The sequence below is a fragment of the Leuciscus leuciscus genome (genome assembly GCF_965113295.1).
Source record: "Leuciscus leuciscus genome assembly, chromosome: 12".
Taxonomy (NCBI): Eukaryota; Metazoa; Chordata; class Actinopteri; order Cypriniformes; family Leuciscidae; genus Leuciscus; species Leuciscus leuciscus.
Genome location: NC_138736.1, coordinates 320,001 through 333,790, shown reverse-complemented (window position 1 = coordinate 333,790; position 13,790 = coordinate 320,001). Strand labels below are relative to the sequence as shown.

The following is a 13,790-nucleotide window of genomic DNA, read 5'->3' as shown; positions in this document are numbered from 1 at the left end:
AATAACCAACACAGGCCATAATAACCAACACAGACTATAATAACCAACACAGGCTATAATAACCAACACAGGCTATAATAACCAACACAGGCTATAATAACCAACACAGGCCATAATAACCAACACAGGCCATAATAACCAACACAGGCCATAATAACCAATACAGGCTATAATAACCAACACAGACTATAATAATAACCAACACAGACTTAGACTATAATAACCAACACAGGCTATAATAACCAACACAGGCTATAATAACCAACACAGACTATAATAACCAACGCAGGCCATAATAACCAACACAGGCTATAATAACCAACGCAGGCCATAATAACCAACACAGGCTATAATAACCAACACAGGCTATAATAACCAACACAGACTATAATTACCAACACAGGCTATAATAACCAACACAGGCTATAATAACCAACACAGGCTATAATAACCAACACAGGCCATAATAACCAACACAGGCCATAATAACCAACACAGGCCATAATAACCAATACAGGCTATAATAACCAACACAGACTATAATAATAACCAACACAGACTTAGACAATAATAACCAACACAGGCTATAATAACCAACACAGGCTATAATAACCAACACAGACTATAATAACCAACGCAGGCCATAATAACCAACACAGGCCATAATAACCAACGCAGGCCATAATAACCAACACAGGCTATAATAACCAACACAGGCTATAATAACCAACACAGACTATAATAACCAACACAGGCTATAATAACCAACACAGGCTATAATAACTAACACAGACCATAATAACCAACACAGGCCATAATAACCAACACAGGCTATAATAACCAACACAGGCTATAATAACCAACACAGACTATAATAACCAACACAGGCTATAATAATAACCAACACAGACTATAATAACCAACACAGACTATAATAACCAACACAGGCTATAATAACCAACACAGGCTATAATAACCAACACAGGCTATAATAACCAACACAGGCTATAATAACCAACCTATGCTATAATAACCAACACAGGCTATAATAACCAACACAGGCTATAATAACCAACACAGACTATAATAACCAACACAGGCTATAATAACCAACACAGGCTATAATAACCAACACAGACTATAATAACCAACACAGACTATAATAACCAACACAGGCTATAATAATAACCAACACAGACTATAATAACCAACACAGACTATAATAACAAACACAGACTATAATAACCAACACAGACTATAATAACCAACACAGGCTATAATAACCAACACAGGCTATAATAACCAACACAGGCCATAATAACCAACACAGGCTATAATAACCAACACAGGCTATAATAACCAACACAGGCTATAATAACCAACACAGGCTATAATAACCAACACAGGCTATAATAACCAACACAGGCTATAATAACCAACACAGACTATAATAACCAACACAGGCTATAATAACCAACACAGGCTATAATAACCAACACAGACTATAATAACCAACACAGGCTATAATAACCAACACAGGCTATAATAACCAACACAGGCTATAATAACCAACCTATGCTATAATAACCAACACAGGCTATAATAACCAACACAGGCCATAATAACCAACACAGGCTATAATAACCAACACAGGCTATAATAACCAACACAGGCTATAATAACCAACACAGGCTATAATAACCAACACAGGCTATAATAACCAACACAGGCTATAATAACCAACACAGGCTATAATAACCAACACAGGCTATAATAACCAACACAGGCTATAATAACCAACACAGGCTATAATAACCAACGGGCTATAATAACCAACACGGGCTATAATAACCAACCTAGGCTATAATAACCAACACAGACTATAATAACCAACACAGACTATAATAACCAACACAGACTATAATAACCAACACAGGCTATAATAACCAACACAGGCTATAATAACCAACCTATGCTATAATAACCAACACAGACTATGATAACCAACACAGGGCATAATAACCAACACAGGCTATAATAACCAACACAGGCTATAATAACCAACACTATAATAACCTGCTCGGTGTCTTTAGATAAGCTGTAGACACACCGGATCTCAGCTGGACCCAATTATGGTTATTATAAGAAAGAAGCCTGGAGAACACCAGCAAACTTGCAATGAGGACTGAAACTGAATTCAGGGCTAATAAAGAGCTGGAGAGAGGCTCTGCCAATATATGAGCTAAATATTACTCTAGCCTTAATAATCTGTAAATATTGGCTGCCTTTAGCTAATGAATGTATCACTGAAATGTAACTCAGGAACTCCGTCATCAAGCAGGAATTACCACAGGAAAACTCTTTACTTTCTTAAGCCGTGACTTTCTGAGACGGGATTGTGTCAATTACTGACAGAATCATTATTTATGGTGGAAAAACTGTCATTGTTCATACACTGCAAAAAATATATATATGTTTTTCCTCAGTTTCTGTCTTGTTTTTCAGCACAAAAATCTAATCTATAAATGAAGTCACTCTATAGATGTTTTGTATCACAGCGGTAAATGAACAACAGGCTGAATATTAGTATATTCACCTTAAATAAGGAACACAACATATTGCAAATATCAGTATAAATGCAATGAATATTTTGCAGCTTGTTTTGGCCTGTTCATGTGGACGCCCTGATTCTCAAGTCACTCTCTCTCTCCACAGAAAGAAACGGATCAGAAAATAATCTCCCGGATCAGCGGAAGACTGAACACATTCACTCAGGTTGGACTGGCCGCCGGTCAGGAGTATATGGTCAGTCTCACTGGAGAGAAGGATGGCATGATGGGAACCGAGAGCACAACACAGTTCACCACATGTGAGTCTATGCAAACACAACCGTAGGGAGCACTTTATTTTGATGGTCCACTTTAGACATTCTACTAACTATAAGTAACTTCGCATCTACACGTCAACTAACTCTCATTAGAGTATTAGTAGAGTGCTTACTATCTGCTAACTCTTTATTGTGATGTTCCTCCAACAGAGATTCTACTGACTATAAGTAACTTTGCAAGTACATGTCTGTAGTTGTACACACTTGTATGATCATACAATACTGATTCCCTCTCACATTTTAAATCCAAATCGAAACCCTTCTGTTTAGAATAGCTTACTCCCTCTGACCACAAATGCATTGTCTTTTTTAATTTTATTGTATTTCATTGTTTTTACTTAAATATTGTTATTGTCTGGTTGATGATGTATGGTGACCTTGAGTGTCAAGAAAGGTGCCTATAAATAAAATGCTTAATTATAATAATAATGTCAACTTATTCTAACCCTAACGCTACCAGTCTACTAATACTCTACTAATACTGTAATGAGAGTTAGTAGACATGTAGGTGCAATGTTACTTATAGACAACAGAATCTGTTAAAGGGACCATCACAATAAAGTGAAACCCAGCCTTTTTAGTAGGTTTTTAACTAGTGATTCATTCATTTGTGGACAGTGATCTCCGGGCCGAAAGACTTGCACGTTGTGAAGACAAGCACCACATCAGTGGTTGTCCAATGGGAGAAGGCGCAGGGGGAGATAGACAGGTACGTCCTCTCCGTTGCAGCCAATCAGACAGAAGGATCCGTCAGACGCCCGGAAATGATCCTGCCGCCGGAGAGGGATTCGGCCCGGATCCAGGGCTTGCAACCGGGACGCTTGTATGACATCTCAGTAGTGGCGGAGAGAGACGGTGTTCGGAGCCGGCCAGCAACCGTACAGGCCACTCCTGGTGAGTCTCAGGGCGATCAATTATAGCGTGAAACTGAACATACATTCTTATTAACAGCTCACAGAATGATGGGGAACATGGCAGTGTGACTTCAAACCCATTACAGCTAACATTAAAGCAAAATGTCTTTAACATGAGCAGATATAAAGAGTTGTGGACGGTCAAAACCTTCTTGTTTTAAGCACAAACGAATATTTTCAGAAAACAAGACTTAATATCTTCTGTCATTGTGTTTCTCCAGTAAATGACATTGAAATCCTTTTAAGAAGGTCTTTTTGTTGAAATGGAATGGAAGGAATTTTGTTATAAGTAAGCAAAAGAAAAAAGTCTGATCATCTGATCTGGGTGTTTAGTTTTCCCTGTAACCAGTGCTTCATTTGTAAACGAGTAATTGGTAGATGGAAAACAGCAACGGAAAGGCTGTGAGCGATACTGACCAACATACAATGACATCACACAATGACATCACACAATGACATCACACAGCCCAGTGTTAGTCATCTGTCCAGCTACGGGCCAACAAATATGATTTCTAAATTAATGAAATTTGTACTCCGTAAGCAAGCCATACAACTTGGGCACTTATGAACATACTTTGTTTAATGTATGTCTGCATTGTGTTAATATTTTTACCAGATGTTGTATCTGACAATTCAGAAATTGGGAATGTTTGACAATCAAATGCTGGTATTTAGCGACTAATGAAAGCGCTGATATTTGGTCAGGATATGAATCCAGGCCCCTTCGCATGTCAAGCGTTAAAGGTACAGCAGGACTAACAGGTAATGAGAGTATAAGGAAAAGTCATCATAGAGTAAAACATATTTATAGCCACCAGATGATGTGAATTCAGACGAGCCCCACACTGATCGTGTATAGACCAGTCTTTACAAACCAGTGACCTCACTCTGGAAATGTCCAGGCTATTGGAATTGAGTTTTATTTGTGGCGAGGCAAAGAGTTTTGTTTAACAGAGAAGCGCCTCATGTAAATGTGCATGACTGGAACATTTTCTCCTCTGTTTTATTGTGAAGAATGTTTCCCCCCGACACACACAACCTTCACTCTAACCAGCAATGCCACATTTTCTATTTCTTCAGGTAGCTTTGACCCTTCTTCTTTCTTGCAGAAAATAAAAACCTCCCCAGTTTTCTATAGGACTAAAAGTGGACCTGATGCTGCATTTACTGGAACCCGAATGCCAGAATCGAAACTGACCTAACCTGTTGCATTAACACCACCTTTCTATTAACAGGATTTCCATTTGCAGCTGGGCCGGTTAGAGTTAATTTTGCAACCAAATTTTACACTTGATTCGTGCCTTTAGGGAATGTCTCAGTGCCTGAAACCAGGATGACCATGAGGACGGGGAACGTGCAGGTAGACGTGGAGCCTGGAAACAACAGAGAAAAGACACAGAGGTTCACAAACACAACACTCTTCCTGCGAAAGCAAGCGCTGAGCGGCCAGGTGACTAAAGGAAAGGTTGAAAATTCAGAAAGAACAGGGAATACCAGCAGACTCAAACCAGGCGTACTTCTTAGACCAGGGCAGAAAAGACCACTGCCCGTGAGAATGAATGGGATGCTTCCCAAACCCGGCACACTGCCAGAAATCACAAGAAGACCTTATAGTCCAGGAATAAAACATTTCAATTCCTCCCAGATTGGAGTGAAAGGGGGAATCGTTGTGCCTTCTTCAAATCGATCAATAACACGGTTTCCACAGAGACCGAATGTCGACTCGGCTTATCCTGTTTCTGGTGGCAAACCTTTGGAACTGACAATGAAAGAGACAAGATCTCAGAAGGGAAACATCGAAACCATGTTTAGAGTGGAATCTGTCGAGACCACGAGATCCAGCGTTCACAAACTCACGTCCACCCCACTGCCTTTCACAACCGAAGAGCCAACAATCACAACAGAAAAAAACCTGACAGCCTATGTCAATGGGACAAAATGTGTCCGGAAGGTTCTGGTCGGGTACAGGAGGATACATGGGAACATGTCCGATGGCAATGTGCTGTTGAAAAACCTGAGCGTTATAGTTGGCCATGTAAACGGAAACGAGCTCTTACACAAACTTCTGACGGGCGAGTCTACAGTCAATGACATGGACGAGACTAAACCTAAAGCGGAGACTTCTGAGGCCAGGAGGAGTGTGAAGGAGCAAGAAGGAGAAGTGGAAGTTGATGAAGAGGTGGATGAAAATAATGCGAATGCAACTCCCTATTCAACGAGACGTCCTGAGACGACACTGTCCTTCACCAGCACATCTCCTCACGTCTCCACATCAGCACGACCTGAGACAGGGAGTCCACATACGGCGAGACCCCAGCCGACAGCAGAACGAGCAGCGAGAAGAAACACTATACAGGCATCTTCACTGTCCATTCCCAGACCGCCAACTAGGCCAAAACACACACTTTTCAGGTCGACGTACTCGTCATCATCTTTAGAGGCGCAAAAAGAGAAGCGTCCATCTTGGAGTTCAATTGCCTCCGGTTCTCCAAAAGAAGCCCTTGTAGAGACGAAAGTGTCAAATTCAAGATTTCCAGCCACGAGAGAAACACAGGAATCAACTCCTGAACTCCCGAACACATCTCCATTACCAGTCAAAGTCCTCTCGAAACAAGACTCTGCAATAAAAAACACAGGCATTGAAGCCTCAAATGTGATGCCGTTTCGTCGGACGCCTTTCAGGGGTTCCCTTCCTCGTCGTCCCAATGTCAATTCTTTTCAGAACCGTACAAGGCCCGTTCTAGAGCCACCTCAACACCCTTCCCGAGGACCCATGAGACGAGCTTTTCCTTCAAAACCCATTATGAGGAACAACAGGACCATCAGTCAATTCAGTCCTGTCCGACCTGTGAAACCTGCCTTAACCTCGGCTATTGAGAATAACACTAGAGTTAGGATTAGACCAAATGCAGGAATCAACAGGACCAATGGGGCCGCCGGCACACATTCCCAAATAAAACACAGTAGTACCACTCAAGTGGGCCCAAACATCAGTCCGTATGGAAAAGGAAACTCTGATAGCTCTTTTTCCACAGACTATCTAATGGAAACGGATAATGAGACTCAGGAATATGTGTTGAGCGAATCAGACGGCTCCGTTGAGCATGTGCGGGTCAACAACGCTTCGTCTACGGGGGTTGATCTGACGTGGGATGCTCCCAAGGAAAAGTTCAAACACTTCATAATCACTCAAACTGAGCTCGGACCAGAAAACAAAGAAAAGGATGAGATGGAAAAAGACGAAGAGGCTGATGAGAGAAACGGCGAGGAAGAAGTAGATGATGGGACGACAGCAGCCAAGAGAAATAGTTTGAGCAAAGGAAAAGCTGCAGTCCATGAACCCGTTCCCAATGTCCGGAGTGCAGAGATGAGGAAGAGTGTAGGAAACATGACCACGGTTCTCCCGGGATCTGCCCGCTCGCACCACATGACCAATCTCAGCCCGCGGACCCAGTACTCTGTGTCCATCTTTGGGAAGGGACCCGCGTTTCGCTCCAAAACTCACAACCTCATCATTCATACAGGTACACAAAACCAGAAGCCAACACTGCTAAACCTTAATCTGTAAATGCTGTGAGTGGATATCTTCAGTTTTACTGCTTAGCACTGTTGCTTTCCATGCTGTTACGTGTCCCGTACACTCTTGGCCATCAGGAGCTTTTAATCAAAGCAAAGATTTGATTAAAATTCATGCAGTGTGTAAATGTTAATAAATGTGTGAGTGTTACACTTTGTTCTCAGTGCTAACCCTGTGCATTTGGTCTTTTGTGGACAGTGTGTGTGGACATACTGAGCACATTAACTCTTTCCCTGCCATTGACAGAATCTTCTGGCTATCCGTGTTCTCACTGTTATACGGTAGGGGGCGCTATCACACATCTTCTGAAAGAGAATCAGAGAAACAGATGTTGCTGACACACTTGTAAAATAACTCAATCATCAAACATTAACCAGCTATAAATTTAAAACTGCGTAATGAATGAAATGTTGAGCCAGGAAGAGTTGACGACTGAAGCTTTGAGGTGTTGATGGACTCGACCGACTCCATCTCTGTTCGATCATCGTTCTGAAGACTTTGACTACATTTTTGTTAAAAATTTTACTTTTTTTATTACCCACATTCAAGTGTTGATAAAAATAATGCATAAAGCTAGATTTTTCATTTTTATTTTTTTTAAAGCAGAGGCTCTGTTCCGATATTCATACAACAAAATATTCTGGGGCCATGAAATGATGAAAAAAGCCGCATTTTTAAATAAAAATTCTGGCAGGGAAAGAGTTAAAAAGCAAGCAAGCTAAATAATGATGTCTATTATGTAATGTGTATGTCCGTCTACACACTGTCTCGTCAGGCAAATGTGTGTCTTGAATATCAACAGAACAAAAAAAGAGTTGTTCAATAGTTTCACCTTAACATTGTCTCATTCATTTGGTAATAACTAACTGTTCATAACTAACATTAACATTAGATTATACAAATACACTTTAACTATTACGGCCGTAGTGTATCAGTGCTAAGTTGAATTAATTTAACATGACATTTTTTTAATTTATCTTTTTTTTAATTTCGAATATGAGAGCTACTACTGATCAATGCAACAATTTATTTAGTTCATACTCTGGGTTTAAAAACAGCATCTGCTAATGATTACCAAAATAATTTCAGCTTGTCCTTCTGTTTGTAAAAATGAAGACAAATCAAACTGAATTGATCACATGTTGTGTGTGAAATAACAGTGTAAAATCAATATAAACAGCTTGCATGATGATTCCATTAGATTTGAGGTAAATACACACATAAGGATGCTATTTTTATTCTAGAATTTTCAGTAATGTTGTTCAGTTCATCTTCCAGGATTGGCAGTTCTCTCAAACATAATTCTTTATTTGATGGTGTAACAAAAACGCAAACTTCACATTTCTGCTTTTAAACCTGGGCAAATGCAACACTGTACATATGATTTTGTTCATCTTTACAAACTGAGGGATCAGCCAAAATGATTTTTTGCAGACGGTAATCTAATAACAAGCACATATTGATTAGCTCCGATCTTCTCTCATCCAGGCTGAGATTCAGTCAGAGCTTCATGTGTTCTTCATCAGGGTAAGGCCGTGGTCACCAGTCTCGGTCTCGTCTCACGTAACCTGCTCCATGTTGGCCAACACAACACACACTGTGCTTCTGTTAATGAAATGACTTGACGGCTGTTCACCTTCACTTCCTCACTCATTTCGTCTTTGCATTTTTCTTCTCCTCTCCAGGTTGAAATGAGCAGCATCATAATATCATGCTTGTGTTTTCTGTGCAGGATCTCGTGTCCGTCATTAACAGCCAGGTTTCTGTGGACTCTGTATAGGCCTTGGCCTATATACTGTATATATGTTTCGACTGCACATATATACACTCATGTTGTCCCTGAAATAACCCGCAGACTTATGTGAGGGTTTTCACAGAGACCAGAGAGTTGTGAATGCAAGTAAACAAGAACTGCTTAATGTTTTATTCTGGTTTTGTTCTTTTACCTCACATTTCTTCCCTTTAAATCTCTCTGGTTTATTTGTTGTTCTCCCTTATCCTTGACCTTTTCTGTGAGGACTCTCTATTGGGAACTTCTTCTCTTTCTTTCCGTCTCTGTCTCTTTCTCCTTCTGACCTGTTTTTAATGTTCATTCAGGCCCGGAGCCTCCGTCGGATCTGGTCTTCAGCGATGTGACCGACAGCTCTTTCACCGTGTCCTGGGCCAAACCCAAGAGCAAGGTGTCCGGATTCAAGATCACACACACTCACGTACAAGAAGGTAACACAAACCTCAGTTTCAAAAGAGCATTAGAAACACACGTCGCATTCATTCACTGCCAGCTTGAGTCCCACAGCCCTATTACTGCATGATTTTGGGTTGAATAAATTGTGAGACTGTAAAACTCATATAATATTGATTTTGACCCTGAGCTTGGTGATTAACGTTTCATGAAATGTTGAGCATGAAAGGGAAATTGCGGTAGTTTTTTTCTTTCCTATTGTGCCGTATATCAGTGGAAGCTTGTTTCCGCCACAGAATAAAAAATAAAAAAGGTAACTGCGACGTTTTATCTCACAATTGCAAGTTTACATCTTGCAATTCTGACTTTTTCAGAATTGCCTGATATAAAGTCGCAATTGCGAGTTATAAAGTAAGAATTGTGAGTTTATATCACGCAATTCTGACTTTATATCACGCAATTCTGAGAAATAAAGGCAGGGAGATGTAAACACGCAATTGTAAGATACAAAATCACAATTATGTTTTAAAATGTTTTATTCTGTGGCGGAAACAAGCTTCCATAAATATATCCCAGTGAAACGCTTCAAACAAATGTGGGCGGGGTGTGGAATTGATTGTATGGTTGTGGTTTGCTATTGGTGGATCTCATGTGAGTGACAGGTTATAGCCCCGCCCTCGTCATTAGAGATTACAAGGAACCGATATACACATTCCATAAAAAAATATGAATTATCTCTTTTGATTTCAGGGGGACTTTAAGCACCCACTGTTACTAACCCTGCTGACAGAAATGTGAGGCTGTAATTAGTTCCCTGTTCATGGTCAGGTGTGTGTGTGTGTGTGTGTGTGTGTGTGTGTGTGTGTGTGTGTGTGTGTGTGTGTGTGTGTGTGTGTGTGTGTGTGTGTGTGTGTGTGTGTGTGTGTGTGTGTGTGTGTGTGTGTGTGTGTGTGTGTGTGTGTGTGTGTGTGTGTGTGTGTGTGTGTGTGTGTGTGTGTGTGTCGGCAGGTGAGCCGGTCTCGGTCAGTGTGGACTCAGAGACGCTCCGTCTGGATCTCACTCCGGTGTCTCCCGGCTCCTCCTACGAGGTCAGCGTGACGTCAGTGCTCGGACAAGACGAGAGCGACCCCATCACAGACACTGTGACCACCCGTGAGTCTCTCATTACACAAACCCTCACACAGAGGAGCTGAGACTGATCAGTGAAAGGTTTCAAGTCCATGTAAGGCAGCAACTAGGGTTAGGTGGGTATAGGTGGGTAATACTTTAACTAATTTGGTGGGTTGAAATGTTGTACAGTATAAAAATAACTAGAACATTTTTTGGATTTCAAGTCAAGTCTCCTTCATTTATACAGCGCTTTAACAATATAGATGTTTCAAAGCAGCTTTACAGTGATAATAGGAAATTACAGTAACAGAGATTGTTTAGGCTTTACAGCAGATCTAGAATAAAATTATTGTCCAGATAAAGTTAGTTTTGATTGATTCATTTCCGTTGCGAAGATCATTAGATATTAACTTAGGGGCCGATAACACGACACCATTCTAACAGAAAACCCTAACGCGCTCCGGCTCATCCGCACACAGCACTGCCCGGTGTCTCGAGAACGCTCTCCCTGAAAGAGGTTCGAAGCTGCAAACGATTATCCGTTATCTCTGCGCAAACCTCAAAAATGCGAACCTGCGAAAACGCAGACGTCGGATAAACAGAGAGACTAATATTAGCATAGACGCCATCCTTCTTATGATGTAACGAGTACATCAGGATTTATGGGAAGTGTTCCCGGTTCCGGCTGACCTAATCTATGCAGCCTAACATTGAATTATAGAAGTCTATAATGTGTTATGTGTATGCTAGGCCAAAAGCATCTGCTAAACGACTGTTCAACTCTTCCCTCAGTGCCTGATCCTCCAACAGACCTGCGGGTCATAAACGTCACTGACAGTAAAGCGCTGTTGCTATGGAGACCCGCCCTGGCGACCGTCGACCGTTACATCATCGTGTACAGCTCAGATGCAGGTATGCTGTAGATCTGCACTGTCTCGGCATAAACCCTCTAAATGATACTAAAATGTGGTTCATGGTTTGTCAGAAAAGAAAGACACACTTTTCATCAGTGCTGAAGGATGACCCTCCTGTGTTTCCCTCCATCAGCCTCGGGAATAACCATGGAAGTGTCCGGAAACGCAGCAGAAGAGCAGCTGCAGGCGCTGAGATCCTCGACCCGGTACAGCGTGAGCATCCAGAGCCGACTGAGAGATCTGAGCAGCTCCAGAGCCACCGCAAGCTTCAGCACCACAGGTCAGAGGTCACCACGGGTCAGAGGTCACCACGGGTCAGAGGTCACCATGGGTCAGAGGTACTGTCCTCAGTAGCTGCGTTTCCACTGTCGGACCAGTGCAAGCAGGGCTTTAAACGGGCGGGCGTGGCTGATAGCCTCGAGACTGGAGCAGCGACCCCAAAACACACTGTGCTGTCGGGCCAGAAGCTCCACACCATAACACACCACACCGTAACACACCGTAACACACCGTAACACACCGTAACACACCACACCGTAACACACCACACCGTAACACACCACACCGTAACACACCGTAACACACCGTAACACACCACACCGTAACACTCCACACCGTAACACACCACACCGTAACACACCACACCGTAACACACCACACCGTAACACACCACACCGTAACACACCGTAACACACCGTAACACACCGTAACACACCACACCGTAACACACTGTAACACTCCACACCGCAACACACCACACCGTAACACCTCTCTCTGGAACAACGGCACACAAATCATTTCACCAGCAAATGGAAGTTTTATCAGAAAACTATAAGAAGAAAGAAATCTGGAAACTAGTGAGATCGCAAAACAAACATGATAAAAGCGGACGTTTGTTGCCATTTTTGTTGTTTACTTAAAGATTTGGACCAAGGTATTCGGCGGGCCGATAAACCCTGGCCGTTGGCCCTGAGGAAATGCGAGTAATGATTATCCCTGGGAGTCCAACATCAGTTCTGCTCAAGATCGCTCAGCTGTAGAGAATCACTTTAAAGAGGACCAATTCTGCTGTTCAACTTTCTTTACTGTTGCTGTTTGAAGGCGCTCCAGGTCTTCTCTATATCAGTGTCAGTGTTTCTGAACTCCTGAAACGCCTCCATTGTAGTCTTAAATTTCTTCCGGGAACGAACACGTCACAATATTCCTCATTATAATAATTCATATGCAGAATAAAGGGGCGGGGCCTGGTTGAATAAAGGGGCAGGGCCTGGTTGAGTTAGTTAGTAGTGTGTTAAACTGCCGGTTATGGTAAGGGGGGGGACATTTCCCAAGCATACTCGAAGCGCTCGACCAATCACAACACACTGCTCCAACCAATCAGAGCACAGTGTGCTTTTCAGAAGGAAGGGCTTCATAGAGACAGGAAGTAAACAGAGCGTTACTGACAGACTGGGAAGAGAGGAGCCACAACAATGGAGAATATGAAGAGAATAATCAACATTCAAGCAGGAAAACCTGTTCTAGTAGAGCCTGAAACAACATCACGACTAAAAGGGCAGAATATGAGCTCTCTAAAGGCCCGTTCACTCCAAGGACGATAACTATAATGATAAAGATATAGTTCTAAACATCGCTTCTCATTGAAACCTGTTTGTGTTGAAGGTGAATCCTCTGTATGTTTCAGGTGCTGGTAAAACAGTGGAAGGTCCTCGTGATCTGAAGGCCAGTCAGGTGACGCCTCGCACTGCACTGTTGTCATGGAAACCACCTGTGTCCGCCATCACTGGTTACAAGCTGAGCTACTTCACAGACGGCCAGGAGATCCAGGTCAGAAACCCAGTGTGTGATTAGAGTGAGTGATGAGTGAGTGATGCCGCGGTGGTAAGATGGTGGGTGTGTGTGTGTGTGTGTGTGTGTGTTCTTCACAGGAAGTGACGGTCGATCCCACAGTGACGGAGCTGAAGCTGAGCCGGCTGATCCCGTCCTCCCGATACACAGCTGTCCTGCGGGCCGAGGGCTCCTCCACACCCGTCTCCACCGACTTCAGCACCGGTACTGGTTGTGTGTGTGTGTGTGTGTGTGTGTGTGTGTGGCCAAGAGCTCCTCCACACCCGTCTCCACCGACTTCAGCACCGGTACTGTGTGTGTGTGTGTGTGTGTGTGTGTGGCCAAGAGCTCCTCCACACCCGTCTCCACCGAATTTCAG

At 42.5% G+C, this 13,790-nt stretch overlaps 1 protein-coding gene across 4 annotated transcripts in view; it reads left to right on the top strand.

Annotated features, from left to right (window-relative positions):
• tnxbb (tenascin XBb) overlaps positions 1 to 13,790 on the top strand; it is a 34,797-nt gene that overhangs the window by 14,741 nt on the left and 6,266 nt on the right. For 3 of the 4 annotated variants that reach the window (XM_082186056.1, XM_082186055.1, XM_082186054.1), the window contains 9 exons: positions 2,716 to 2,869; positions 3,506 to 3,781; positions 5,109 to 7,325; positions 9,476 to 9,598; positions 10,569 to 10,712; positions 11,463 to 11,582; positions 11,718 to 11,864; positions 13,269 to 13,411; positions 13,513 to 13,636. In XM_082186056.1, the coding sequence (XP_082042182.1) occupies positions 2,716 to 2,869; positions 3,506 to 3,781; positions 5,109 to 7,325; positions 9,476 to 9,598; positions 10,569 to 10,712; positions 11,463 to 11,582; positions 11,718 to 11,864; positions 13,269 to 13,411; positions 13,513 to 13,636 (3,448 nt within the window). The remainder of the gene's footprint in view (positions 1 to 2,715; positions 2,870 to 3,505; positions 3,782 to 5,108; positions 7,326 to 9,475; positions 9,599 to 10,568; positions 10,713 to 11,462; positions 11,583 to 11,717; positions 11,865 to 13,268; positions 13,412 to 13,512; positions 13,637 to 13,790) is intronic. The other variant, XM_082186057.1, reaches the window with a different exon arrangement.